A 27,019-nucleotide genomic window follows, 5' to 3' on the forward strand; every position below is an offset into this window, starting at 1 on the left:
ATCGTTCGCTTTCTGGCCTCGCAATGTAACTTGCAGAACTAAACTGAGCGTTACCTGACGCCCTAATTCCCTGTCTCTAAATTAAAATGATAACCATTAACTGCGCTCGATACTTCCACGGTTCGACGTCAAATCTGCCAGCCGCGCGTTAATTTGAATTAAACGCAACTTAGATCACATTTAACATTAAAAAAAAAACATTTTTATATTTCCGAACGAAACTGTGCACGCATGACATTGACAGTTGCACGCACTTCGCATTCGTCTGTCAGTTTGCTTCGAAAAATATTTTGATAAAAACTGATAAGAATGCGCCGACCGCCGCAATATCAATTAAACGGAGACCTTTGAGTTTATCGTGCGATACACTTACGCGTCATTGAATTACTGAACAATCTAAATTATCTACATAGACTTAATAAGATTTTAAAAAATACAATAAGTGATGGGTGCAAAGAAGGAAGTTTTGGAAGTAGTTACCGGGTGGAAAGCGGTTGAACTAGTACTGAAGTGTTTTTTCATCGGTATTTGGCAACTGATACAAATTTCTGTGAAGAGGTTATGGAAAGGACATCGAAGAATAACGACAAATAATTCGCAAATTGAACTAACGGTTGACTCGTCCATAGGTCGGCATTGTTATATTAAAATAATGGTAAGGATATTTTTTATTTTTCTGTAATTAAATTATTCACACTTGGTAACAGTGGCTGAAGTTTAGTTTAGGCTTGTTTTTTTACTTAATTTTTTAAATTGAATCTGTAATCAGTAAACAAACTTCAAAAGCTGCATTTCAAGCCCTTTGTAGCTTTTATGATAAAAAAATATACATTCGCTTTTACATGACAGTATAACTTAATTCATAAATAAATAAATAAATAATATTTAACTACTCTGTGTCTACCCTCATTTGTAAAAATACTATTATTAGCTAGATAGCTAAAACTTTAATTTACTTGTGTGTGTAATTGTGTAACCAATCGTATTGTACTGCCAATGTTTTTTTTTTTTTTTAGTTTTGAATTTTAGCTTTGGAAGCGACCTATAGCCTCCCAAGCAGAAAGTAGGTTTGAGCCCATGCTCTGAGTTCTTCAGAATTATTGTGCGAAATTACAATTGAAATTTGGTATCCTTTCAACTGCCACCATTTTATGAGTCATAATGTAATGTTTGTCTTATAATTATTGTTAGTGGGATAGTGGGCGATTATTCAAGCGTTTCAACCACCTCATTGATCTAGACACTTTTCTGTAAAAATGGCCGAATATTCTGATATAGTTTTTAAGTTATTTATCTAGTAGAAATACAGGAACTCTTAACAAATAATCGAAAACAACATCAAAATCTACAGCCAATTAAAACACTCGAACACCCATCATAATTTTTTTTTCCCGCTGAAACCATACATTTTTCATTATTTTTTAAATGGTTCTACAGGAAAACGCTATAGGTTAGGTTAGGTTTGTTTATAACAATTCTGAAAAATAAATGGTTTCAGAGAAAAAAGAGTTTGAGGCAAATATTACACTATGACATTATTTATTCTGCGCTATGACTAACAATGCTCTACCAGTCGATATAGACCCTTGAAATTTACCATGAGCTTTAAGGTGAAGGTAAACATTGTAAGTAGAAAACATTTTGAGGAATACTGCCCAGACCAGCGAAGAAATCCAATAGTGTCTGTGAAGTCCCCTGAATTCTAAGAAGCCTATAGTATGGGAACATTATAATAAGCCAGAATAACGAGACAATTTTAAAGGCAACAAATGAATATATTACATTTATTAAATTTATTTGACAGATAAATGTGATGCCGTCTATGTTTTGTTTGAATAGACAGAGATGGCATCACATTTATCTGTCAAATAAAATTAATCAATGGGTGGTGAAATAGCCCCTACAACTCATATTTTCTTTCAGGGTGTTAAATACCACTATGTAGAAACTGGACCAAAGTCTGGTAAAATAGTGTTAGTTCTTGGTGATGCACCAGATACTGTGAACCTTTGGGGTCCAACGTGGTGTCACGCAGTGAAGCGGTTGGCGGATTCTGGTCATCATGTTGTCACCCTTGATCTCAGGGGAACGGGTGCCAGCGAGGGGGGGAGCCGGAGTGATCTGACTCCACCAAGAGCTGTTGAGGAGCTGGCCACGGTGATGGCAGCTTTAGGGGTTACGGATGATGACCCTGCTATTGTCATCGGGTTTGGAATTGGAGGAATGCTGGCTTGGTGAGTTAGAAATTTAAATGAACAAGAAAAAATTTGGGTTACTTTCATTGAACTTCATACTAGGAGTAACTTGTCCTTGTAATTTCGATTCTGAATATTGGCAAGTTATTAACAGTATTTTAACGCTAATGTTGTGATACTTTTCTTAGTCCCATTACCTACGTTAAACCTTAAGCAAAGATAAAAAATAGATATATTTAACCAATCAATAGTTTATTTACAACTTCTGCCTCATAACACATACTCGTAACATAAAATTCCTAAATAACTCTTTTTTTTTTTATTAATCATTATGTGGAATTTTTATTACATACCTACATATTATGATTATTTTGATGTCTTTAAATTTACAGTACATTGGTATAAATAAACTGTAACGCTGTAAATTTTCATTGGCTAATAAATAACATACAAATTAACATGCAAAACTGATACATTGTTTTTTTCACCAAATAGTTCCCTCAAAACGGAATTGCATAAAAAAACGAAAACAGACTAAACTGATGTTTCTTAAACTTATATTCACTAACTAGCCTTTACCCTCGGCATTGCACGCGTAAACCAGCAGTTGAATTTAAATTACGGGATTTTGCAAAAAATCCCGTGGAATTTCCTAAAACCCACGAGGTGAGGTTTCATTAAAGTTGTGTAAAAAACATCCATACCAATCAAACAAAACACATGAATCAAAAACAATTTAGTTACGAACTTTAATAAAGTTCATATAGTTATTACGTCATAAATCTGTTTTACCGCGCATTATAAATTATTATCATTCTTGATTCCTTTTAAACAGTAAGAGATAGGCCACTACTATAGACATTAACTTCATTTGACCAGTAAAATATTCGCATATATCGCCCGAAAACGGTGCATTGAGAAGGTGCTAAGTACTTCATTCATTTCACTGCACACTCCTAGATTAGATACCACCTTTGGGTTGCTCTCTACGAGATCTTACCCAACGTGGAACGTGAAAATCACCCCGATGTTTTCCGAAAAGCTCCTGCTAAAATTACAAATTTCATCCATCCTTTTTGAGGTAGAGAACCCTGAATATAATGCATCAGGCTGCAAAAGATTAATAATACGACATTTGTCTGCCTGTCCGCATGCTCCGAGGACTACTGGCTTTACTGAATAGACATGAATCACTCCGAATGCATTAACACATTCCGCACAGTCATATTTTATAATATTTCCTATTTCGCGAACCGCATTGAATCATTGCCATTGCAATATTTTAATCCGTGACAAATCAACAGGCCGTTGAACCGTTGAACAGATAAATTTATTTACACGAAAGAAGTTGTGTTATTGAATTATTGTTTTCATAAAAACGAAAGATTTTGTGTTTCTTTTTTGTTACTCTTTCACTTTAAGACAGCAGAATAACAGGAGCTGCGTTGTATCTCGATATTCCCACTGGATTAGAGGGGCTACTACGAAACTCGCAAATAGAAGTTCGTATCGCACCGCCTCTTTCACTCGCGTATTAAATGACATAAGCATCAGCTGGACGGCAACATACGAAGTTCGATTTTTGCACTTCGTAGGTTAGGGCCAGACTAGTCTAGACTCTAGACATGAAACTTTACACGTTTTCCACCCCGAAATTTCAATTCAACAACCTAATAATTTACGTGGGCGAAGTCGCAGGTAAAGCTGACTAATTACATAAAATGGACTTTTTACCTTTATCTATATTTAACCTATAAACCTTAGGCTAGGTTTAAAGGTTCAAGATAACTGAAAGACGTCAATGCACGGTTAGGTAAGCGTTTGCATAATAATAATAAATTACTGCGAGCGATAACGTTTTTAATATGACGATAAAATATCAACTTACAATTGTATTGTATTAAAGGCAAAAGCCACATAGGTAGAAAGTGGTCAGTTACGCGGAAAATCCATCGATAGCTGCACTATGTGGACAGCAGTATGCTTAAAATTGTGGCCACTGTCCGGCCAGTGCCCGATAAGGAGACGGCTTAAAGTGGATTGATTAGGCTATATAAAATAGGTTGATTTATTTAATTAAACTTCTTTTTGATAGAATAAAATATATTACCTAGGCCAAAAGTCAGCCACTTATATGAGAGAGAGAGAGAGAGAAACATTTATTTACACATATTCAATACACATAAAAATATATTAGATGGAAAGAATAAAAAAATAACATCGAATAGTATATAGTGGGCCCCACTCAGCATAATGTAACGGCAAGCCGCAACGCTGTTTTTCAATGGGACCCAAGCTCTCTATCCCGTGGGAATTTTGAAAAATCCCTCGGTGTTCCTCAAGGAATGTCTACTTAAATTCATGAGCCACCATGGAACCTTTTCAAAGGAAAAGTCATTACGATTCTCCTTGTTAATTGATGTGATGTCATTATGACATTTACTGTGAAATGATTCCATGGCTCATGAATTAAAGTTCTTGACCGTACCTACTTAACTAAATTGGTGTTTTACCTTGAAACGAATGAGTAAACAAACATCCTTTTGTTATCTCACGATATCCGAAGTCCATCAAACTAATCCATAAAGCTTGAAAAGAATAATGGATTCAATATAATGGCCATTTAAAAGAAGAAAAAATACGTCTTATAGCTAGTCAACAAGAAAAGAACTGGAGACCATAAATTGCAGAAGGGGACATATGATAGGACACTTGATACGACGCGACAATTTCTTTCTAAACCTGCTGGACGGAAAAGCGGAAGGCAGACGAGGCAGAGGAAGGTCAAAATTGACCTATTTTGACCAGGTGAAGGAGATAGTGGGTCTCGAGTCGTATACAGCTGGCCAAAGACCGTGCGGAGTGACGGTTACTTCACCTCGAAAATACAAAGTGAAACATAGATGCACAGAAAAACCAGAAAAAGAGACCAGCGCTGGGAATCGAACTCAGGTCCTCAGCATTTCGTGCTGCGTGCTATACCCCTACACTACCACTGGACAGGAGTATATATAGACACAAATTTCTCCTATGCACCACGGCACCACATATCTCAGCTTGTTTGTTTCTTATTTAGTCACTAGTGACATCTATGTTTTAGCCCTCATCGAGAAACTTTCAACACTCCATCGGAACAATTCGGAACTAACCGCTCACCCGGACAAAAAATACTCCAAAAACCAATCTTGGTTACTCCACCGGCACCGACAAAAGCGTAAATGGAAGAGGAATATAGAATATATTTTGCGTGTTCTTTTTTTGTGTCATATTGGCACTGATCGTGGCATTGGTCATGTTGGCAAATAAATAAATCTTTAATCCAATTTGGTTACATACCCTTCTACTTTACTAACATCCTTCTGTTATCGCGATATTCGAAGTCCGTGTAACTGATCTGATCATCGTCGTGTTAGTCAAATTTACAGCCCACAATGTCTGGAGATAAGATATGGAAATAATTCGTTTGAAATAAATCAAGTTATCTTAATTTATGGAGACAAACAAAATTATCGACCGGCCGGCGCTTCAAGATATTTATAAATTGAAAAAATTTCACATTTACTTTTAGGTTATTTTTTTATTTGATAAACGTTAATTGAATAGGTGTTGGGAATTTTAATATGTATTCGAGATAAATCCCACTAATATTATAAATGTGAAAGTTTGTTTGAATGTTTGTTACTCTTTCACGTAAAAACTACTGAATGGATTTTAAAGAAACTTTACAACAATATAGCTCATACATCAGAATAATACATACCTAAGCTACGTTCTATTCCGATAATCCCATGCAATCTGGATTAAATCTCGAAATCGCAACGGCTGTGTGGTATGCAACAAAACTATGGATTTGAGAAATAAGAGATTTATTCAACAGTTTGTTTAAAAGTCATGCATCACAAATTATCACGATAAATTTATTAAAAGAAAATCTGTGTTCCCCATTACTCAGATCAGATCTATTGTCAAGAAGACATTAATATCTAAGGCGTATTATAAAGTTAATGATTAACCCCCTTATTCATAAAACTTAACAAGCCTATGTTAACTAACAAATGCTTTGTCCCTTTCTAACAAATACAAATGTCAAAGTGACAGATAAGGACAAACGAATTTTAGCGGCATTTTAACTAAAATAGGTTTGATTGTCGTTTATGAATAAGGGGGTAAGTATATCATGCATGAACAGGGATATTTGGAAATAATTCCGATCCGCATTAGCGATCCCTTCAAATAGCGAACCTACTGTGTTAAAAATAAAGTTGTGTTAAATACTTGTGATGTATAGATATCATTTAATAATATTGTAAATCTGTTTAAAAAAATATACATCGTTGAGTTTCCTGCCGGATTCTTCTCAACAGAGGTTTTTCCGAACCGGCGGTAGTTTTTTTTTGACATTCATAAGTGCTTGTTATAGCCTACATTGAATAAAGATTTTTGACTTTGACTTCCCATTCTGCATACCAATGGCAAATACCAAAAGGCTTTATAAACATCTTTGAAACTGTAAGGGATCCACTACCTTACTGGAGGAGGCAAGTCGTTCAAATAAATGGTTTATTTACTTTATAAGCAGGCCATTTATTCTCCTGCGTATTGTCTACAGCAGTCTTTCCCAAAGTGGGCGATAACGCCCCCTTGTAGGCGCTGGAGAGGGGGGCGGTCAAAGTGAGCATTAGACGAAATAAGTTTGGGAACCTCTGGTCTACAGGTACCTGGCACACTGTCACACGTCTCTCATCAGCAAGTTCTGCGTGATTGGCGCGCCGCACCCGAATCTCTACTGGCAGTACCCGCCTGCTGTCTTCTGCCACAGCGCATTACACTTCATACAGGTAAGTCGGCGTCGCTGTTGCCGCCATACTTCATCCTTCTACTACCATCCTTCATCGTAATATTAGCCGCAGGACGTCCACTGTTGGACATAGACCTCCAGTTGCTTCGGTTGAAAGCTGCCTACATCCATCGTTAACCCGTGAACCGATACCGCTCTTACGCGTCACGAAGCAACATCCGATTCGTCGGTAAATCCGGCTTAACATTTGAAAGAATGAAAGAAAAGTTTATTCGTGACATGGGAAAAATAAATAAAATAAAAATGCCCATATCACGAAATGGTCCGAAGTCAGCAATCTGCCGGTAGTACAAAGGCATAATTGGGTACCTTAAGTTTTCTAGATGGTCCATATTACATATATTTTTACTAGCTGTTGCCCGCGGCTTCGCCCCCGTTGTAATTTTTCTAAATTTTCTTCCATAAAAACCTTCTCCTGACAATAACGAACGCAACTAAAAAGTAATTATTGAAATCGGTCCAGCCATTCCCGAGTTTTGCGCTTAGCAACACATTTAACGATTCATTTTTATTTATATAGATCGATAGTAGACTTATAACGAAGTTCACTCCTGTACTTAGATAGATTATTTTCACTTGCCGTTTTTATTTTTTTAATAATAAATTGAAACTTTATTTCGGCAAACCACACGTTTCGTGTGGTTTAAGCTGTTTGATTAAAGAAACCGGCCAAGAGCGAGTCGGACACGCCCAAAATAGGGTTCCGTAGCCATAACGAAAAAAAAAAAGTAATAAATAAATATTTTTCTAAGGATTTCGTATTTTATACGGAATCTTCCAAGTTTAGGTATATTTAATACCTTAGGCTTCATAAACTACTAATAATTTTCAAGCAAACTTAGCCGTTATAGTTTTCCTTGAAAGTTTGATATACTTACTACCATCCTGATTTTTTTCCAATTTTTCCACCCACCGGTTTAGATTTTAGAGGGGGGGACGCTCGATTTTAATGAAAATTTGCACTTGAAAGTTGACTATTTCGCAAACAAATCACTGAATCGAAAAATCGTTTTAGCAACCCCCTAATGGTTTTAAAAGACCTATCCAACGATACCCCACACTATAGGGTTGGATGAGGGAAAAAAAAATCACCCCCACTACGTCTATGGGAGGTACCCTAAAAAAAATTATTTTTGAATTTTTAATTGTACCATTTTGTCGGCATAGTTTACTTATATATCCGTGCAAAATTACAGCTTTCTAGCATTGATAGTCCCTGAGCAAAGCCGCGGACGGACGGACGGACGGACGGACAGACAGACAGACAGACATGGCGAAACTATAAGGGTTCCGTTTTTGCCATTTTGGCTCCGGAACCCTAAACAGAGAAAATAATAAGTATCTGTTAATCTAATCTTTCAGTGGCCGTATTTCCCCGAGCGATGGCTGGCGGACGGGGAGTTCCAGGGCTGCGAGGACGGCCGCTGGGCTAGCACTAGAGCCCGGGACTGGCACGGCGCGCTCCATTACGTTAGAGGTGAGTGCGGGAACGAGATCAAGCCAAGAGAGATGGATTAGCCACGTAGCAAGAGTAGCAAATGCTACGGGCCGCGCGCATCTAGACTAGAGGCCTTTCTGATCGTAAAAAAATATAATTTGGTCAGAAGCATGAAAACATTTTTTTCATCACACTTGCTCGTAAACAGTGTCGTAACATGCAGGCTACCTTGGTTGCAACCCCCCAAATAAAACCCTCGACGTTAACGTGCTTGTCATGAAACCCGTGGTCGGTAAATGAGTCATTGCGCGTACTAATTTTCATGTCATGAAGCCCAAGGTCGGTCAATGAGTGTGATACTGCATGGCGTGCTGGTCGTGCTGGCGTGCAGGAGCACGTCGGGCGCATGGTCAGGCTGGGGGGGGGAGGGCGGCGCGGAGGCTGGCGCTGCCAAGAGCGTAGTCAGCGGTATCGGCAATTTTTGAAAAAATATTAGTTTTTCTTTTATAAATATAAATTTTACTCGCAAATGTGATGAAAAACAATGTATGTCGCACGAGCGGTACTAGAATTACGAACATCGACTCATTAAAGCCCTCAGTCTACTCTCGTTCGTAATTCCTTGTTTACCGCCCTTAAGACACAATGTACTATTTAATCAGTGTAAGTACAATACTGCCACCACAAAATCAACAAAAAACCCTGCTAAAGCAAGAGATAATATCAAAATTATGAGTCGATATTTTATTTCTTTAGTCGATATATTATATTTATTGAATATTATAAACTTTAAGAAACTCAGGGCTCCATGATAAAATTTGCCACAGGCCCTACAGACATATATGTGTGAGCAAAAAGGTCCCGCCTCAGTATAAATGCGGACTCCTGGGATGGATACAGCGCTGGTCTTCCATCAATAGTGGACATCCTGCGGCTAATATAATGATGAATGATGATAATGAATCCGTATTGGTGCAGGCGCGGCGTGGTATTCAATCCGCGCGGGCGCGCCGCTGCCGGCGCCGGCGCTGCTGGTGGGCGGCGAGTCCAGCGCCGCGCAGCTGGTGTCGAGTGCACGCTACTGCGGCGCCGCCACGCTGCGGCTCGTGGCCGCGCCCCACGCCGCCGACCCCCAGCTGCCGGGTATCCTGCTAGAATTCCTGCAACGTGAGTGCTTCTGATGATAGGCCAACTGGAGAGCTATTTTCAGTCTCACGGCTCCTCTCGCTGCGAACAACTCCCGGGGATGCTACTCGACTTCCTGTAACTTGAGTGCATCTGATGATAGTCTACTGCTGGGCATAAGACTCCCATGGCACGTGACTTCTTCAACTCTCACGATTCCTGATGCCGCCGATGGTAGGTCATTGAAGCTGAATCTTCAGCTCCTCTTTCTATATGCGGCTCGTGAGGACTCCCCGCCGATCCACAGCTGCCGGGGATTCTGCTCGACTTCTTGCAACGTGAGTCCATCTGATGGCAGTCTACTGCTGGACCTAAGACAGGCCACTGAGTTCTATCTTCAGCTCTGACGACTCCTGATGCTGCTGATCGACAGCTTCCGGAGATGCTGCTCGACTTCCTGCAACGTGAGTTCATTTGATGACAGTCTGCTGCTAGACCTGGGGTTCTTACATAGCACGCCACAGAGTCCGATTTTCAACTCTCACGGCATCTCACGTTGTGAGCCACAGCTTCCATGTATCCTACTCGACTTTCCGTAAAGTGAGTTGGACAGTCTACTGCTGGAGATAAGCCTCTCCCATGGCATGCCACGGAGCTGGAGCTTCACCTCTCCTCCAATCTGCGGCTCGTGACGACTTCCGACCCGCAGCTACCTGGGATCCTTAGAATTCCTACACCGTGAGTTCATCTGATGACAGTCTACTGCTGGACCCATGGCACGCCTCTGAACTCTATCTTCAGCTCTCGCGACTCCTCACCCCGCCGACACGCAGCTGCCCGGGATTCTGCGTCGTAAGTTGGACAGTCTACTGCTGGTCTTTAATCTCTTCCATAGCACGCCACTGAGCTGGATCTTCAGCTCTCCTCCAATTCCTGCTCGCGACCCCGACTGACCTATATCATTACCCTACCTACAGGCCCTACACTATACTTTAGCAGGTTAACAACTCCTCTGATAAACCCCTTGCTCGTTTTCTAAACTCTTTTATATTAAAAAAATCTTTACCTAGGTACTTTTATTTTCCGCAGCAAAAGAGAAACTTGTAGACGAAAAAGAAGTATCTCCCAAAGCAGGACTGATGGGGAGAGTGTTCGGAGCCGTTAGAAGCGGCAGGGAGCTCACGGCGCGGTTGGTACTACCAACCCAGGCTTAGCTTTATGTTCACCGGTCTATCTATACTATAGTCTAATAAGTCTAATAACCGAGGTACAATCGTGTTATCCAGGTACGCACGGAACGAAAGTTACCTATTTCATGCCTTCACAAAAGTTCAATAAAGGAGGGAGTTTTTAATTCGGTTGTATTCTTTTTAAGTTTGTCATCTCTGAACTCCGTCATTTATGAACCGATTTGAAAACTATTTGGGGGGAGGGGGGAGTATTCTTGGTGTTTGGTCCCAGTAAAATTTGAAGAATACCATCCCGAAGGAAATTCATTTGTGTCTTTTATTTGTTGAAATTATTTGTAGGTATATTTGTTAATTTTGCGTGATATAAATGAATATTGGTTATTATTATATCAAAAAAGAAGCTATTGAAAGATAGTTTACTGGTTTTGATTTTTTTATGTTAATGAAATTGTTACTAAACATCACATTATCTGTATTATGTATGTTAGGACACCAAACGTGTTGTGAACAATTATTATTTCTGTTTTGTTACTAGCATTTTTTATAATTGATGTAAAGAATAGTTATTATTTCTATTGTCACTATCGACCAATGTAGGGTTAATTATAAATGTTAAGTATCTAAATATTATAGAGAAATTTACTCAGTGCAGTCGGCCGTTTAATGTGGAGTAGACTATTATACACTTGTTGAATCCTCTGTCTTACTATGTGCAGTCAAGGGCAAAGATATCGACACGGCCAAAGTTACAAAAATATGTATACACGACTTCATGCACTTAACATTAAGGCCGTGTATACATATTTTTGCAACTTTGGCCGTGTCGATATCTTTGCCCTTGACTGTATAGTACACAGAGGCGTCAACTTAATATAAATTTGATCGAAAGACGTACTAATTTACTATCAATCAAGCAAAAATAGCAGTCACATTAGAGAAGTTACTTTAACCTCAATCCTATGGCTTATGGTTCACCAACGTCTTCCCGAATGATGCCACCACATTCAAGGACCGCCTGGAGTGCCTAAACTAAATGCAAGTCATCATCTGCCACCAAAGATAATGAAATCGAATAATATATTTTCTATCAATTTTTTAATAAAATAAAACCAAAGAAATACGTGCAAATGCATTTTTATTCGCAATATGCCCACAAAAGCTAACCATTTATAAATTTTCACTATCAATATAATATATTCACAAAATGTCAATAGTTCTTGAAATTTATTAAGGAGAGTCCACACTACAGTTCATATTTTTCCATCATATATAATTCAAGACTCATTTATATACCGAGATCACACACATTTCCACATCTTACAAAATGTGTAGAAGCTAAAACAGGCTTGAATATTTATACAGTGGCGGACTAACAGAGGGGCGGAAGGAGCGGCCTCCGGTCTTAAGGGCCCCCAAATGCCTTTTCGTTCCCCTGATCAAGTCCTAAACAAGACTTTAAAAATGTGCTTAGTACCTAATTTTTTTTAAACTACATTTTTTAAAGCTGGGGTGCCTCATTCAGCTTTGCCGCCCCGGGCCTCTGACGGGCTTAGTCCGCCACTGTATATATATATTACAGAAATATAAACCGCAGCGTGAAATCCCCTTTCGTCAGCTACAGGATGCGCATGAAACTGCGCCAAAGAAGACTCTTGTATCACAATAGCTCGAATGCCAACAAAATAGCTACGCATTTAAATCTACTAAAGACTTGTTTACACGGTGCGAATGGTATTTCTCGCACCGTGTAAACAACGCCTAATGCAAGAAACGGGATAGACTTCACCAATTTACAATTAATTTCAACTTTTTTTAAATACATCTTTCACTGCATAAAATAATAAAATTTACGCTGGAATTTATTTAATATCAATAATATATTACTAGAATGAAACTAGCGGCCACCTGAGTTTTATCAGTAAAATAAATATGTCGCATCTTTAGAACAAAACTGACTCATTTCGGAATATTGTCATCCTATTTAAAAAGTTCGTTTTTGTAATCTATATATTTCTAGTTTCATTCTAAAGGTACAATGTATTTAAGTTTAAAGGAATTCTTATCCAAATCCGGGTTTTATATTACGATTTCAATACAATGCAATACTCTGTATTAGAATAAAACCGCAATGTTTTTATTTTGGGTATTGCCGATGAAACCCAAGGGTCCCTATTTATTCTCAGTAGTGTATATGGCCTTATTATACATTATACAGATTGGCATTATACATAATAACACCTCGTAAATAAATGCAAATATTATGGCCAAGTAACAATGATATAGAAAAGGTTATAGCATTGACAGATTTTCTAACAAAATTTTTGGTCAGTTCATATTATAAGTGTCGCAAATAATGTGCGTGTCTAGTTTTTTGTGTAGTGGAATATCTATGTACGTATATGTCTATAGTCGAAGAAACTGAATCGCATGCCAGGATGCACCTTTTCGCTACAAATGTCCTAAATTCAGCACATTTCCCAAATAAATCATCGTAAAATTAACTTCCACCTTGGTACGTGGTTCAGTTGCCTCGACACTGTTCGTAGCTACCTATATATCTATATTCCATTATAAACAACTGTCAACCTGGCTAACCATAAAAAAAAATACACAAACAAATATGGCTTCCGTCTATCGCCCATTCGATACATTACAACGCCAACTAAATTTAGGCCTTATTATTACAACATCGATTGAGGCACACTTTTTAGCAGCATAACACTTCCACTAAATCCATATAACACTGTTTATGTTGTAAAAGCCCTTTGAAGACTAGAAGGGAGTAGGTAAGGCGGGATAATTTAAGATCAGTCAAATTCATATGCTAGGTTAGTTTTACAACGGAATATTTTTATGGCTTGATTATAAATAAATATAGCCTCCTGCGGCCCAAGTAAATTTTTGTTTTATGAACACGTGTAACTTTATGTCACTTATGTATGAAAGTTGGATGTCAAATTACACTAAGTCCTATTTATAGGACACTGGGCGGCAGGAAGATATCGTGGGCAGGGCAAAGTATGCAGAGGCATCTAATTTCCGGCCTATATTCGTTCCACTGCTGGGCACAGGCCTAATAAAAGATACGCTGGGAAGACTCAAATGCATTTTTTTTTATTCGACTGGATGGCAAACGAGCACGTGGGTCTCCTGATGGTAAGAGATCACCACCGCCCATAGACAACTGCAACACCAGGGTATTGCAGATGCGTTGCCAACCTAGAGGCCTAAGATGGAATACCTCAAGTGCCAGTTTCACCGGCTGTCTTACTCTCCACGCCGAAACACAACAGTGCAAGCACTGCTGCTTCACGGCAGGATTAGCGAGCAAGATGGTGGTAGCAATCCGGGCGGATCTTGCACAAGGTCCTACCACCTGCATATCATATTGCGTAATAATTATTGTATCACATTTATTTATAATCAAGCCAGAAGCAAAAGATATGGAAGAATCACGTTTTAACATTCCAATATGTAGTTTTGGCACAACATTAGTACATACAATTTTGAAGAAACCATCACATCGAGTGAAAGAAACACTAGTAAAATTGCTATGATGAAAATACCTAGATATTGCAAAACAGTACTTGTCCCTTTCACTCATTTCACGTTATAATAAGGTAAAATGTGACGGCATTTCGGCGATTGCCTCCGTTTGCACGCACGTTCAGATATATCTTTCAGACCCAGAAATAAACTTAGTAATAAATTAATTTACATATAAACGAATGTACAGCTTATACTAACATTATACAAACTTATATTAATGGCACTATAATACGTTAGCTCTATATCCCCTTTCCATTTGTTAATAATGTTTTTCTAGAAAATTAATAATCAATATTGTTCTTGTGGCTTGTCACACCGCTGTTGCTCTTTTTGTTATATGTTAGAACCCAAAAACTAAGAATTATTAATACATTAATTTAAAGTTAAATCCACAATAATTCAGCATATAGTTGGGGGCTTGTTGGGTGGGGGTAAAAGTTTTCATCAGATTTATTAAAAATGTAGCCACACCTTTCACGCGGTACACTTTGAACATTTGGCAAACACATCAAAAAACGTTTACAGGGATGTTCACTTAAACTAAACCAACTACCATGCTGAAGTATTGTGGCATAATTTTAAGGCATACTGTTTAAGTACCTACGTATTTTCTTCAAATCATGTTAACAATATTAAAAACATTTACAGGTAAACCACAAAAAGTTAAAGAGAGAAATCGTCACTACATTTAAAAAAGCTTGTACCTCTAAATCGATAATTTTTCTGAGTGAACATAATGAATTATTTCACGGGACAATTCTGTTGACACATAGATTGAGATACGAGAATTTTCAATGTGAGTGACGATATGTACATCTCAACTGACAAATGAGAACCTGATATACATTAAGGCGAGGCATCCGTATATACCTATTTGTATGCGGAATATGGCATTTCTATGCCAATAATAATAAAATGAATCCGAAAAAGTAAACTAAATGTCTGATTAAAAATTCATTTACCGAATTGTCGCTAGATGACACTACTATCACTATCATCCTTGGAAATTTCTTGGTATTTTTTTTTATCATTTGCAAAATAGAATATTTTTATCTGTTCCAGCGCCAGCCTAGTTGACGCTAGTATTGTAAGATCTATTTTTGGCAACTTTGACATTTGTTGTTGTGGTTGGTTAAAATAACTACATGAGCCAATCGCAAGCAAGACTGTAATGTCAAACAGACCTCACGATACTAACGCCATCTAGCGATATTTCGCCTGTCAAGAAACCCTCATTAGCAGATGATGAAATATGACGTGAGGGACGTAACCCTGGCCCATAGGCGGCAGAAACGTGGGCCGTTGCGAGGGCTACGAGGTGTAAATGTCTAAAAAATCCGACACCAACAGGGGAAGGCAGGGAGGACGAAGCCTTAACGGTGTCTGAGAGGAGCCCCGGGTGGCCAGTGGACGTCGCGGTGTTTCTTCATGTTCCCGTAACGCCTGATATCGCAAATAAAGGAACTCGTGTGGTCGTTAGGGGATATGCCCATATATGAGAGATCTCTAAATACCCTGTTTTCCTAAACGAGAAGGTGCATAAAGGAAATAAGGTGCATTTTACACACCATAAAAAAAATACGTTAACAATTTCATTCGCATACTAGCTTGCTCAATATTGAAAGAAAAATTGGCACAAAATCGAATGCTTCGTCTTAATGTAAACATGTCAAATAGACCTGTCTGTCTTTATACACGACGCGCCAACTTTATTTGTAAACTATAATACCCATAGGAGACTCTGTCAAAGCACATATAAAATCTTAATACATTTCACTTGTACAAGCTGCTACCTTTAATACTGGCGTTTATATATCCTACACAGTCGTTTCGCCCTTTATTTCTACATCTGACACCGCCTCGCTCACACAACTGTCGCTATCCGTAGGTTTGAGAGTGATATCGCTATTCACCGTCACATCCAACCCCTGGTCCTTCCTCGGCGTCCTATCTTTATCCCTACTAGTAATTTGAGTGTACAATTCATCTATATCACTAGAAAATGACACAGGACTCTCTCGGTTAACCTCAGGACAACTCACGGCGGGAGTCGGTACGTACTTACCTAATTTAGGATTGCTTTTTATCGTTTTGCGCCATGCAGGGTCATAATTCACGTACTGGCTCTCTATGTTGGAAACGTCCTCGTTGCTAAAACTGATTTCGTTTGGGCACATGGAGGATGGCGAAGGAGCGTACAAGCCATGGCTTCTTATGCTAACCTCGGACATTTGATAGTTAGGACAATAGATATCGCTTTCGTTCTCAAATCCTTGTTCGCTCGCGTTCGTACTGCAAGTCTCGAAATCATACGTCGTTTTAGCAGCGAAGAATTCTTCTTTATCATCGTCCAGTTTTTCTTTCAAAGCTTCTACATTATCAGGGTTTTGTAGCAAGTTGTCTATCTCGCTTAGACCAGCCTCATCTAGGATTTGAGGCGTGCTAGAGCGGTTGATATCATCACTGTTCATCGTGCATTCTTCTGAGATGTCTTGCAGCGATTTGTCAACGGGCTCTTTTGCGTCCTGGTTTTTGTTTGGTTGGAGGTAATCTATGTACTGCCCGAAGCTCTCTGTGTCTGTTATTTCGTTTGTCGAGCATAAAGCGCTGTGGGTTTCTTGTAGGGATGTTAATTCTGAGTGGGTATTTAATGTTTGGTCGGAGCAAGTGTGCGGCAGAGCTATTTCGGAGGCGGAGCTGTATTCTAAGCTGCATTGTTGTGATATGGTGCGCATTTCCGGCTGATCGCTGGCTTGGCTTTGCAAGCATTCTTCGGAAACGCTGCTCCGTTGGACATTGAAGTTTTTAGGAGCATTGGCTTTGACTACTTGGTGCTGCGGCACTTGTGTTTCCGGTACGTTGGTGTAAATATTCATGACTTGCTGTCGGCTTGATTTGGGATCGTCGTTTTTGTTCCAAGACTTACGATCCGTCGAATAGCTTTTATAGTCTTTCGACTCATCGTCTAATAAGTTAGGATTCAGAGCATGTCGCGTCTCCTTTATACCGTTATTTGATCTCTCTACGTGAATATTTGTGTTGTTTACTTTGGAGCCAGAATTTATGATATTAGCAACGCCATTGTATGCTTCTTTAGTGGGCAACGGTAGAGATATATGAGAATCGTTGTCAAAATCTCGCCTTGTGGGCAGCTCGAGGCAATTCCTCTTCATGTGTTGCCTTTGTTTTTTAAAGAACTTCTTAGCAACATTCATCTGATTAGGATTGTAAAACACCTCTGGGCCTATAGTTGAATTATCTGGGTATGTCATCATGGAATTGTTTGATCTGTACTGCTGCCTGTGTAGCACCACTAGATTGATATTTGGCGATTTTCCGTTCGTGTTTTTAAGTAGATCCTTTTGCAACGTTTGTCCGTTTAGCTCCGCTCCACCTTTGTAAGTGCCACTGTTGTTCGTTTTTGAATTGGTTCTGTTGGAGCTCCTACTTCCAGATCTAGATCTGTTATCATTGGGGATGTTCAAAGTCGCTGCGGCAACAGGGTTGGGTGGTAAATTCTGTTGGTTAGAATCAAAGACGCTTCTGTTCCTACAGCACTGCTTACTCTTCTGCAAATAGCAGTGCATCATAGACCACTGGGCTCTGACGTCACTCCTCGCTATACCATAAAAGAACAGTATAAAAGTGCCTAAGATCGTTGCGCATACCGCGTAAACAATACTGCATATATCTTCCTGATACGGCAAATAGGCTGGTAACGGTCTGTATACAGCTATAGCTCCACACGTCCACACAGACATGTATAGACAGAGCACTATTACTTGCGCTCGGAGTTGAATTATAGGCGTATGTTCAACGTCGTCTACTTCAGAGTCTACACCAGACTTAATGCTCCTTCTTTCTGCGTTTTCGTTGGTATGATTCGGCTCCCACATTTCTAGATCAACGTTCTCGGTGGCTTGCGTCCCCTCAGACAGCTGAACGTTCATGTTTCTTATAGTGCACCTAATGAGTAGGAACAGTACCAACAAGAATATAAGCAGTATCGCGCCGGGCACGAACAAAGCACTTAACGCTGCGGCAGTACTCAAGAAACACTGGGCATAACCAGCATAATCCTTCAAGTTAACCGCCCCAGAAATGCCACATATGATCAAAGCTATACCCCACCCAACTAAATACAAACCCAATATAGGTTTCTGTACTGGAACATCGGGCGGTATATCGTCTTCAGGAGTCCTGACAGGATTGTGCGTCTTTGTCACCCATTTATACATATTACTAGCCGACACACACATCCACAGTAAGCAGGAAAGGGATAGATAGTGTATGAGGAGGCCTAGCGTTTGACAGAGTCTGACTTCTTCCGTTTGGTAGATGCCTAGAGTGTACAAGAAGCATAGTAATCCTATAGCTATCCAGGTGTTTATGAGAGCATGTTTGGTTTTCTTTGCCATTTGTATGGCCGGGTAGCACATGATGTATGTGAGAGTGGCGCAACTCACGCATCCGATGAGTATGAGGCTTCCCACGTAGACGGCCGGGTGTGAGACTTTGAAGCGGGCGCCGTCGGTGCGGGCGCCGTAGATGCCTGTTTCGACGTTCTGCAGTATACCGACGTAAGCTAGCTTCGTGCAGCTTATTATTATCATGTCGTTCACTACGTGGGATATCTTGCAGTCTGGAAGAGAGACAGGTTTTGTTAACGTCGTAGAAAATTGGGTAAATTCCTGGCTAAAAAAAATGTATTTAGCCAGTAGTATCAGAAGATATTCGACGCTTATTTTTTACTGAGAAGGGAGGGCCCTGTGGCACTCTCACCAGCTAGAAAAACCCGGTTGCACATCCCCAAACTTAGAGCTTATTATGAGGCGGAGAGGGTTGGAGGGGTACCTTATCTCCCACAGATTCTCAGCCATTTGCTGGAAAGTCGCGAGAGGCTGTGGCTTTTCAGCCGTATCTATGGTCGCGTTATCGCTCGTCTGACGTTTCAATTTCTATTATTAGTGATGTGGTCGCTGTTGTATGGGACTGACCAGTGTTGTTGTGGTGCCAACGACGCGTTGCTGTGTCCCAGACGGCGCAGCGGCCGCCGACGCCGCCCGCCGCCCGCACCGTCGCTATCACCGGCTCCAACAGCTCACCGGAAAGGCTGCCGTTTCCTAAACAACAATCAAAGATTATGATTAAAGAATTTAAACTTTTTTACTCCTCGGGTACCACAAATAGGAGGTATCCAGAAAGGTGGTGTCAGAGGACCAAAGTAAAAAGTTTATAGCAAAATCAAATCGGTAGACTGGTTTATGAGCGGAGACTGAGTGACAGGATATGAGGAGAGCAGAAGATCTAGCTCGCTGGCGTGTCATGGAAGAAAACTATGATACAGGCTGTGACGAATGTGACGATGTAGATGTACCTACACTCTAACCAAAACTTCGACAGCAATTTGATCATCACGCCAGTAGATTGTGTCGAAATTCGGACGGTTCGAATTTAGAATATTGCTTTCGGTCCTATAGAATAGACGTAATATAATTTAAATCACAGGACTGTACGAGTAAGCGAAATAAACAAAACACAGAAAAAAAAGGTATGCTGGGAGCTGGGAGTCAAACCTGGGTCGTTAACAAAGATGCAGCAAAGTTCAAATCCGTCATCAATATCCGTCCAGCCGCTTTAGCGTGTAGAGTACCAAACATACACACAAACTTTCGCATTTATAGAATTAGTAGGATAAGTAAAGCTGGAAAGCCGTAAAATCATATTTGACAATATATGACAATATTATGAAAATTAAATTCTCTTAAGTTCGATACCGTTCTACAGATACTCACTCAACTGAAACCCGATGACAGGCGATGTGATCTCCATATTCATGTCCTCACGCTTCGTACTCCGCCCGTAATAGTCCTTGGAGCGGTGGCCGCGGGAGGGACCCTCGGGCCGCGCGGGCAGCAGGGGAAAGAGCGACGCGTCCGAATACACCGCGACCACCAAGTCGTGTGGCTTGGACTGAAGGAGGCTGCCGGACTCCAGGGTGTTGTAGAGGAGGGATTGGGGGATCTGGAATCAAGTTAAGTTTTTAGAAGGTTCCGTATATTACAGCGAAGGTAAAATATGCAAAGGTTGTCTTCAAAATATTCCATTACAATTACGCGTTTTGAACTCAATCAGTTCATCCTCAGAGCAACACAACCATTCACTATGATACCAGATGTTAGATGTGTGTATTTTCTATGACAAATTGGACGTATATTAACAAAAAGAATAAGGAAGGAAAGCACTCTCATGACATTTTTTAGTTTCGCTTTTGTTGCTATTGAACTAGTTCCAAAATAAAAAGTTGAGTTGTTGAGAGTTGGATCTTTTTGCCTAACTTACTTTACTTTTGTTGTTCGTTTGACTAACATCTGATATCATCGTGAACGGTTCTATTGCTGAGGATGAACTCTGATCGAGTTAGAAACGCGTCAGTGTAGTGTATGTAGTAGCTGTACCACACGCACGTCGCGTCCCTAGTTACCTGCACGCTGGCGTGTATGGGGGCTGCGGCGAGGGTCAGCAGCGGCGCCACGGTGCGGTTGGTGGTGGTGCAGTGTAGACGACGCGCGGCCGCGCTGTACCACACGCACGTCACGCCCCCGAAGCCCTCGCGCACCGGGAAACTCTCCACCGCCAGGTTCGCCTGAACAACGGAATAGTACATTACTGCCGAGGCCGAGAAACAGCAATTCGTGGATGAGTAGTTTGACGGACGAAGCGTAGCTGAGTCCGTCAATAAATACGAATCCACGAATCGCCATTTCCGCTGAGGCATGTATAGTACTTTTCTCCAATATTTAATGCGAGGAAATAAAGCAAAATCGTTAAAATATTAAATTAAATGCTCAGGCACGGTTTTAAAAAGTTGCCCTTATACTTTCCCGCGATACTTGTTTTTTTCTTTTTTACGACACGACTCGTAATTCCATTTCAGTAGAAATAATAATTTAATAAAACAAAAGTTAAATGCGATGAAGCTTAGTATACCTAACTAAATTACAGTTTAAAGCGCTACTGAGCGCTTTTTAGTTACTTCATCCATTTTCTTCTGTTACCATTTATTCGGTATCTTAAATTGTGCTTGAACTCAAAATTAAAAAAAAAAACAATGGCACTGTTCGAGACAATTTTAAAGACGCTGTTTCTTCCTAAATTGAACCGTAGACTAGGATTTTTTTTAAAAAGGTAGAAGGAATTTGATCGTCAGGCTGTTAAGATTAACTTACCATAGTCAAAACGTGAATTTAAAAAGTAAAAAACCTGCATGGTAATACAATTTCTTACAATTTCTCGGCCGCCGGCCGAAAAGTGTTTTTTTTTTAATTTGTGGCAGTCTATAAGGAAAGGAAGAACTTCGTGTACTTTGTTTGCGACAGTTTGGCGGACATTTCCAAGCATATTGTAGAAAAAGTTTATTAAATCAGGCGTTACTTTGCGGAGGTCCATAAACAAAAATCTCTCTCTGAAGATGAACACTAGTTGATTTCTTAGATCATTTTCCCAAAATCTTACCTTTTGCTTATTATTGTTGATGTGAGAGATCTCTTCGGCGGCGCGCACCATTTGAGTGCAGGCCCCGTACTTGGACTCCGCGCGAGCCATCACCGACGGGGTGATGTTCATCGCTGAACTTATAACGTCCAAGAGGGATGACCCTGAAAAAAAAATGTTTATGAGACTAAGGCTCGTACATACCATGCTTTGTCTGTGAAGCGTCTATCCTGAAACGTACCGGTGTAGGCAATACATTATTTTACAATTTTTTGTAGGCGCGTCGGTGATGTCAGTGCCTTCAAATGTATAAAATCGATTGGTCTGCTTTTTTCGTAATGTTCTAGTTTTGGTTTTAAAATGATGATTGAACCAAATCTACTTTAAGATTTATATCACACTAGCTGGTGCCTGAGACTTTGTCCCTGTTCGTTTTTTTTTTTTTGTTTAACACAAACTTTGGTGGCGTTGTTCGGAAGTTATGCGTGTACATACATTTTGGCGATTCATTTTCATTTATACAAAAAAAATAGATATCGTAACAAATCATAATCGGATTTTTAGTGCAAGTACCTAAATATTCAAACATAACAAAATATTTTCATCAGAAACAAAGATTATGAACAAATTTTTATTTTCCTTTTACAAGCAATTGAATTAAACTTACCCAACTCCTTTTCCTCCGGTATATACTGCATGTAGTTCTTAATAGCTTTCGCAATGAACAATACATCATCGGGATCCTCTATCTCAGCTAACGGATAAGTCTTCTCTCTTATCAGCATGGCCAGTCTGTCCGTGGCATTCAGCGCCGAATACTGAACCAGACTAACATTAAGGAGCGCAAACTGCTGCAGCAACTTAGTAACATTGCTGATGTACAAACACTCTGTAGTATTCACTTGCCCCCAGGTAGCGTTTCCATGGCAGTACCTCGTGGCAAACCCTTCACCAGTCCTACAGGGTACTACAGCTGTATGATTCAACAACAACTGCGGCCATGAGTATAAGCCTTTATTATCTATAGTATAATTCGTCATGCAATACTGTGTCCGGTTCGACAACACCAAAACTTTCACAGTATGATTATGCTTTATATGACTTGTGTCTGTGTACATACACGTCCAGTTGCCCATGTGATGATTCGTTATATTAGGGAAGAAGACCGTGGTTTCTGCTAGGCCATCCTCGAGCATGTCTGTGCTTGTAATGTTAACGTCACAGATTTCTAACATCGGATGCACCCATTTGAGCTCATATTTGGCTAAGAGTGAAGCAAAGGGGGCGTTGCAGGAGAGAGTTAGCGTGTCCCCTTCGAATACTACTTGGTCGTGGCTTGGTCGAACAATAAGAGTGTTAAGAGGCAGCACGCTGCCACAGGCGGAGATGTCGAGGTATATGTTCAGTTTGCGTATGTTTTTTGTGGCCAGGTTCTCAGGGAACTTGCACTTGGGACTGCCCACGAGTCTGATGCTGGTGTTCCGAAGCCATTCCCTGACCCAGAGAAGGTCGCAGTCGCATATCAGCTGGTTTTCGGTTATGTCTCTGTAATAAATATAGTCCAAATATGTAACAGTCGATAAACTTATGAGGTGCAAAACTAATTAAATAGTTTATAGCAATTATCTATTATCTTATAAGTAATTTTACTAATGTTATATTATAAAAGTTTTTGAGTATTTGCGTTCATGTTTGTTACTGCTTCACGCTAAAACGCCTGAACGGATTTAAATTAAATTTGGTGTGGCGATAATTGGTCTTCTGAAATAACACATAGGCTACTTTTTATCCCTATATTCCCACGGGATAGGAATAAAATCCAAAAATTTCAAGCACTATGATGAATCCTGACTGTGTTCGAAACGCGTCAGCGTAGTTTTACACAATCTTGTTGCATAGACGTAGCTATCTTAAAGTTGCGAGCATCATTGTTTACAGTTCGTAGCTAGGTTACTTACTATACTTGTCTTATGAGCTTAAATACAGATTAAATTTAAATTGGTGTAATTTGTCCCAAGATATTATTATTATTAAATCACCATTAAGGCTCCGTTTCCACCAGAGATGTGCGAGGATGTGTTGCAAGGAGGTTTCTATTGGTTCATGAAAAACACATTTCTCGCACATCTCTGGTAGAAACGCCGCCTTACACATAACCGGTACTTACAATTGCTTCAGCGCTACAAGATGATCAAACGTGCCGACCGCGAGCACAGAGATGAGGTTATGCGCTAGCACGAGCCTCTCCAGGTTCACCAGACCCTTAAACATCTCCTTGTACACCAAGCTGATCTGGTTGTAGGAGAGATCCAGCCGCTGCAGACTGGTGATGTTGTAGAATGCGTCAGATTCTATCAGGTTTATTTGGTTTCTGCTTAGATCACTGTAAGAGAATATATGGAAATTATACAAAGGTCAATCAACTGTTTGTTTACTATTAGCATGCTTAAGAGATGAACCATGAAGGAATTGACTTAAAACTGTCACATTCTCATTTTAAGTGGTGTATTTCATTTATTTATTTATATTATTTTGCTACAATTACATATTGTAAACCACAGCATCGTAGAATAAAAAGGAAATAAAAAAATTGTGGTAATCATACTTTTAAGAATCACTACTGAAGGGAACACATTACCATGGCAACAAGCTACACTAAAAAGTTGTGACAGACATAGTTTAACAAGGGTGGCATGAAAACAAGAAATAATGAAAAAACTCACAGTTTTTGTAGATTAGGTAGATGTAAATCCCTTGACAAAGTACTAATTGCGTTGCCGGACATGTTTCTGAAAAAAAGTAATTTAACTAATTAGTTACATCCTATTAATACCATAAATGCAAAACTTGATGTATAATTAATCACACAAGTAAAAACCATGAGTAAAAGCTAGCTTCCTTATAATTACAACAAATTGTTGAAAAAAACTAGTAATTTTTAAAAATCCTTTCCATAAACATGAACGAGACAGATTACTCATAGTAGTTGCTTCCTTTTCATACCAATAATTCTCCTTTTTTGTACTGCCAAAGTAACTACTGTGAATAATCCTAGTTTCAATTAAGCATTTTTTTTTATAAATGGCGTCTATCCAATGGGACAATTTTGCCAGCATCAAGGTTGAGAGCTACAAATGATTCTGAGTTGATCCGTTGTTTTCTATTAAGCATTGTTAAGCCTTGTATTTGGGCGCCTATAGGTGTACAGTCCATCAACATGTAAAACAGGCAACCAAGTGCCAACAGTTCTAATTTTTTTTTTACCCTATCATGTTATTAACTCATGGAATGCACTCTACAAAGTTGTGACAAGTGCACTTTCAGTGGAAAGTCACAATAATAAACTAGACAAGCATGTTAAGTAACTAAAAATGCAAGTACAGTGATATACATTTCTCAACACAAAGAGCTTCTATTTAAATGTAAGACATGATAAAATTCCGGCAGTGTTCATAATTATGAAAACAGTAAGGTTTTTTTTACCACAGAAAAGAATAGTGCTACTTTTTTAAACAAAGTACAAAATTCTAATATAATTGAAAAAATCTTACAAGTACACAATAAGAAACAATCTAAAATCGAAAATTAAATATGATTTAAAATCTTTAGCCTACTTTAGTAGTTCACCAGTCTGTGGAAATTTAGAAACAAAAACATGACTTACAAACTAACAACAGCACTCCAGATTTTGCTCAGATCTATCTCCTTGAGCTCCGTGATCTGCGTGGGGCTGCCGCCACAGCGCAGCCTCAGGGGCTCCCCTGGCGTCACTTCAGGACCATCAGACTTGTTCCCCTTACAGGAACACAAGGACGGGCAGCTCCCCACCGCGCCGCGCACCCAAACCAACAATACCACAAGCACCGAGTACCTCATTATACCTATTTCTGTTAAAACACCCATTAATCGCATGGCACTAAGCCAAATATGAGGAACAATCACATTTTCACAAATACTTTCGTTTATAAAATGTCAGGTTTCACTTTGAACTCTGCACAAGAAGTGTGCAAATGGTCACTGGATAGAACTAAACGGGAGTTTTTCTCATCATGTAGCTGTTTTCTTTACCGAATGTAGATAAACAAACAATAGAAATGAAAAAGCTCCCGACATCTCAATGATTTTGTTTGACGACTGATACGATACTGACTGATTGATCAACTGCTTGGAGTTGCCATTTGAAAAAATAGCTTCTCCAAAATTAATGGAAAAAATACGTAAAGCTTTTGTAAATTAATTTTTATTATTGAACAATATTATAACGAGCTTGTGAGTCAATAAGTAAATGTTCATCTTGCTACCGTAAAACTTACACAACCGTAAAAAATGTATTTGTCTGTCGTCTAATGTCAGCAGGGCTACTATGAAACTCGAAGTTCGAAGTTCGTGCCGTGCGGTCCCTCTGACACTTATACCATTTAAAACGAGAGCAATAGGGACGGTACGATACGAACTTCGAGTTTCTTAGTAGCCCTGCAGTTCATTAAAAACTGACAAAATTTTAACGTAAGTAAAATTCTAACAACGTAATTCAAACCTTATTGTGGCAACCCAAAAATCAGTCCGTCAAATGTCAAATAGCAAGATAAAGCTGGGATCACAATAACTAGACTAATAGACTAATATGAATAAGAATGAGGCTGTGCTGGCCGGGATGATCCAAGGATACGAGGAATTCACTCATATATATGATGAATATTGAAAATGCTTACAAAGAGAAGAACAAAATAAAATAAGAGAAACTAAAATAAGTGCTATTCCTCATAATAATTCGTGAAGATGAAAATGATTGTGATACATCACTATCATTTTCGTCATCACGGTTCATCACCAATGGGTAGGCTTTGAATTTCTTAAGTTAGATTTTCACTATGGCTGAGATCATTCAGAATGAAATAGAATCATGTTTATTAGAATAAAATCCATACTATTCCTTTGCATTAATTTTCATTCAATATTTACATTGTCCGAACGCTTATGAGCCTGTGTGTGCCTCTAACATATTTGTGTATTTTGAATTTTGCATGAATTTTGTGACATATTTTCTTTATCTGTCAAATGTGTAACATTATATAAAAAAATTAAGATCCGGAAGTGCATGTTGTGCTCGACTCGTACATTTAATTTTAATCATAAAATTTTCATCAATTTTATTTTTTAGTTAATCTAG

The 27,019-nt window shown here is 39.3% G+C and overlaps 2 protein-coding genes across 2 annotated transcripts; one reads left to right on the forward strand and one right to left on the reverse strand.

The window, feature by feature from the left end:
* The first annotated feature begins 261 nt into the window (after positions 1-261).
* On the forward strand, positions 262-13,679 carry LOC141436465 (uncharacterized). The gene is made up of 6 exons (XM_074099459.1): positions 262-655; positions 1,924-2,234; positions 6,910-7,033; positions 8,416-8,530; positions 9,470-9,658; positions 10,706-13,679. Exons 1-6 carry the CDS (start codon positions 446-448, stop codon positions 10,828-10,830), a joined length of 1,074 nt encoding a protein of 357 aa, XP_073955560.1. The 5' UTR covers positions 262-445; the 3' UTR covers positions 10,831-13,679.
* Positions 11,010-25,978, reverse strand: Remo (Remoulade). Its single transcript, XM_074099458.1, has 9 exons — positions 25,514-25,978; positions 24,573-24,638; positions 24,017-24,232; positions 22,517-23,394; positions 21,871-22,013; positions 20,840-21,001; positions 20,151-20,379; positions 19,353-19,478; positions 11,010-18,997 (listed from the first exon to the last, which is right to left on the reverse strand). Exons 1-9 carry the CDS (start codon positions 25,759-25,761, stop codon positions 16,173-16,175), a joined length of 4,893 nt encoding a protein of 1,630 aa, XP_073955559.1. The 5' UTR covers positions 25,762-25,978; the 3' UTR covers positions 11,010-16,172.
* Between the last annotated feature and the right edge of the window lie 1,041 nt (positions 25,979-27,019).

This window comes from Choristoneura fumiferana, chromosome 16 (assembly GCF_025370935.1).
Source record: "Choristoneura fumiferana chromosome 16, NRCan_CFum_1, whole genome shotgun sequence".
Lineage (NCBI taxonomy): Eukaryota > Metazoa > Arthropoda > Insecta > Lepidoptera > Tortricidae > Choristoneura > Choristoneura fumiferana.

What these genes read in the sequence shown, in the direction of transcription:
- LOC141436465 (XM_074099459.1), top strand. Translation starts at nt 446, where the DNA reads ATGGGTGCAAAGAAGGAAGTTTTGGAAGTAGTTACCGGGTGGAAAGCG. An exon ending in ATTGGAGGAATGCTGGCTTG is followed by an intron (nt 2,235 to 6,909) that starts GTGAGTTAGAAA and finishes TCTGGTCTACAG; the next exon opens with GTACCTGGCACACTGTCACA. An exon ending in CGCGCTCCATTACGTTAGAG is followed by an intron (nt 8,531 to 9,469) that starts GTGAGTGCGGGA and finishes GTATTGGTGCAG; the next exon opens with GCGCGGCGTGGTATTCAATC.
- Remo (XM_074099458.1), bottom strand. Translation starts at nt 25,761, where the DNA reads ATGCGATTAATGGGTGTTTTAACAGAAATAGGTATAATGAGGTACTCG. An exon ending in ACCGGAGGAAAAGGAGTTGG is followed by an intron (nt 22,014 to 22,516) that starts GTAAGTTTAATT and finishes TTTTTTTTTCAG; the next exon opens with GGTCATCCCTCTTGGACGTT. An exon ending in TCAACAATAATAAGCAAAAG is followed by an intron (nt 21,002 to 21,870) that starts GTAAGATTTTGG and finishes TCCGTTGTTCAG; the next exon opens with GCGAACCTGGCGGTGGAGAG.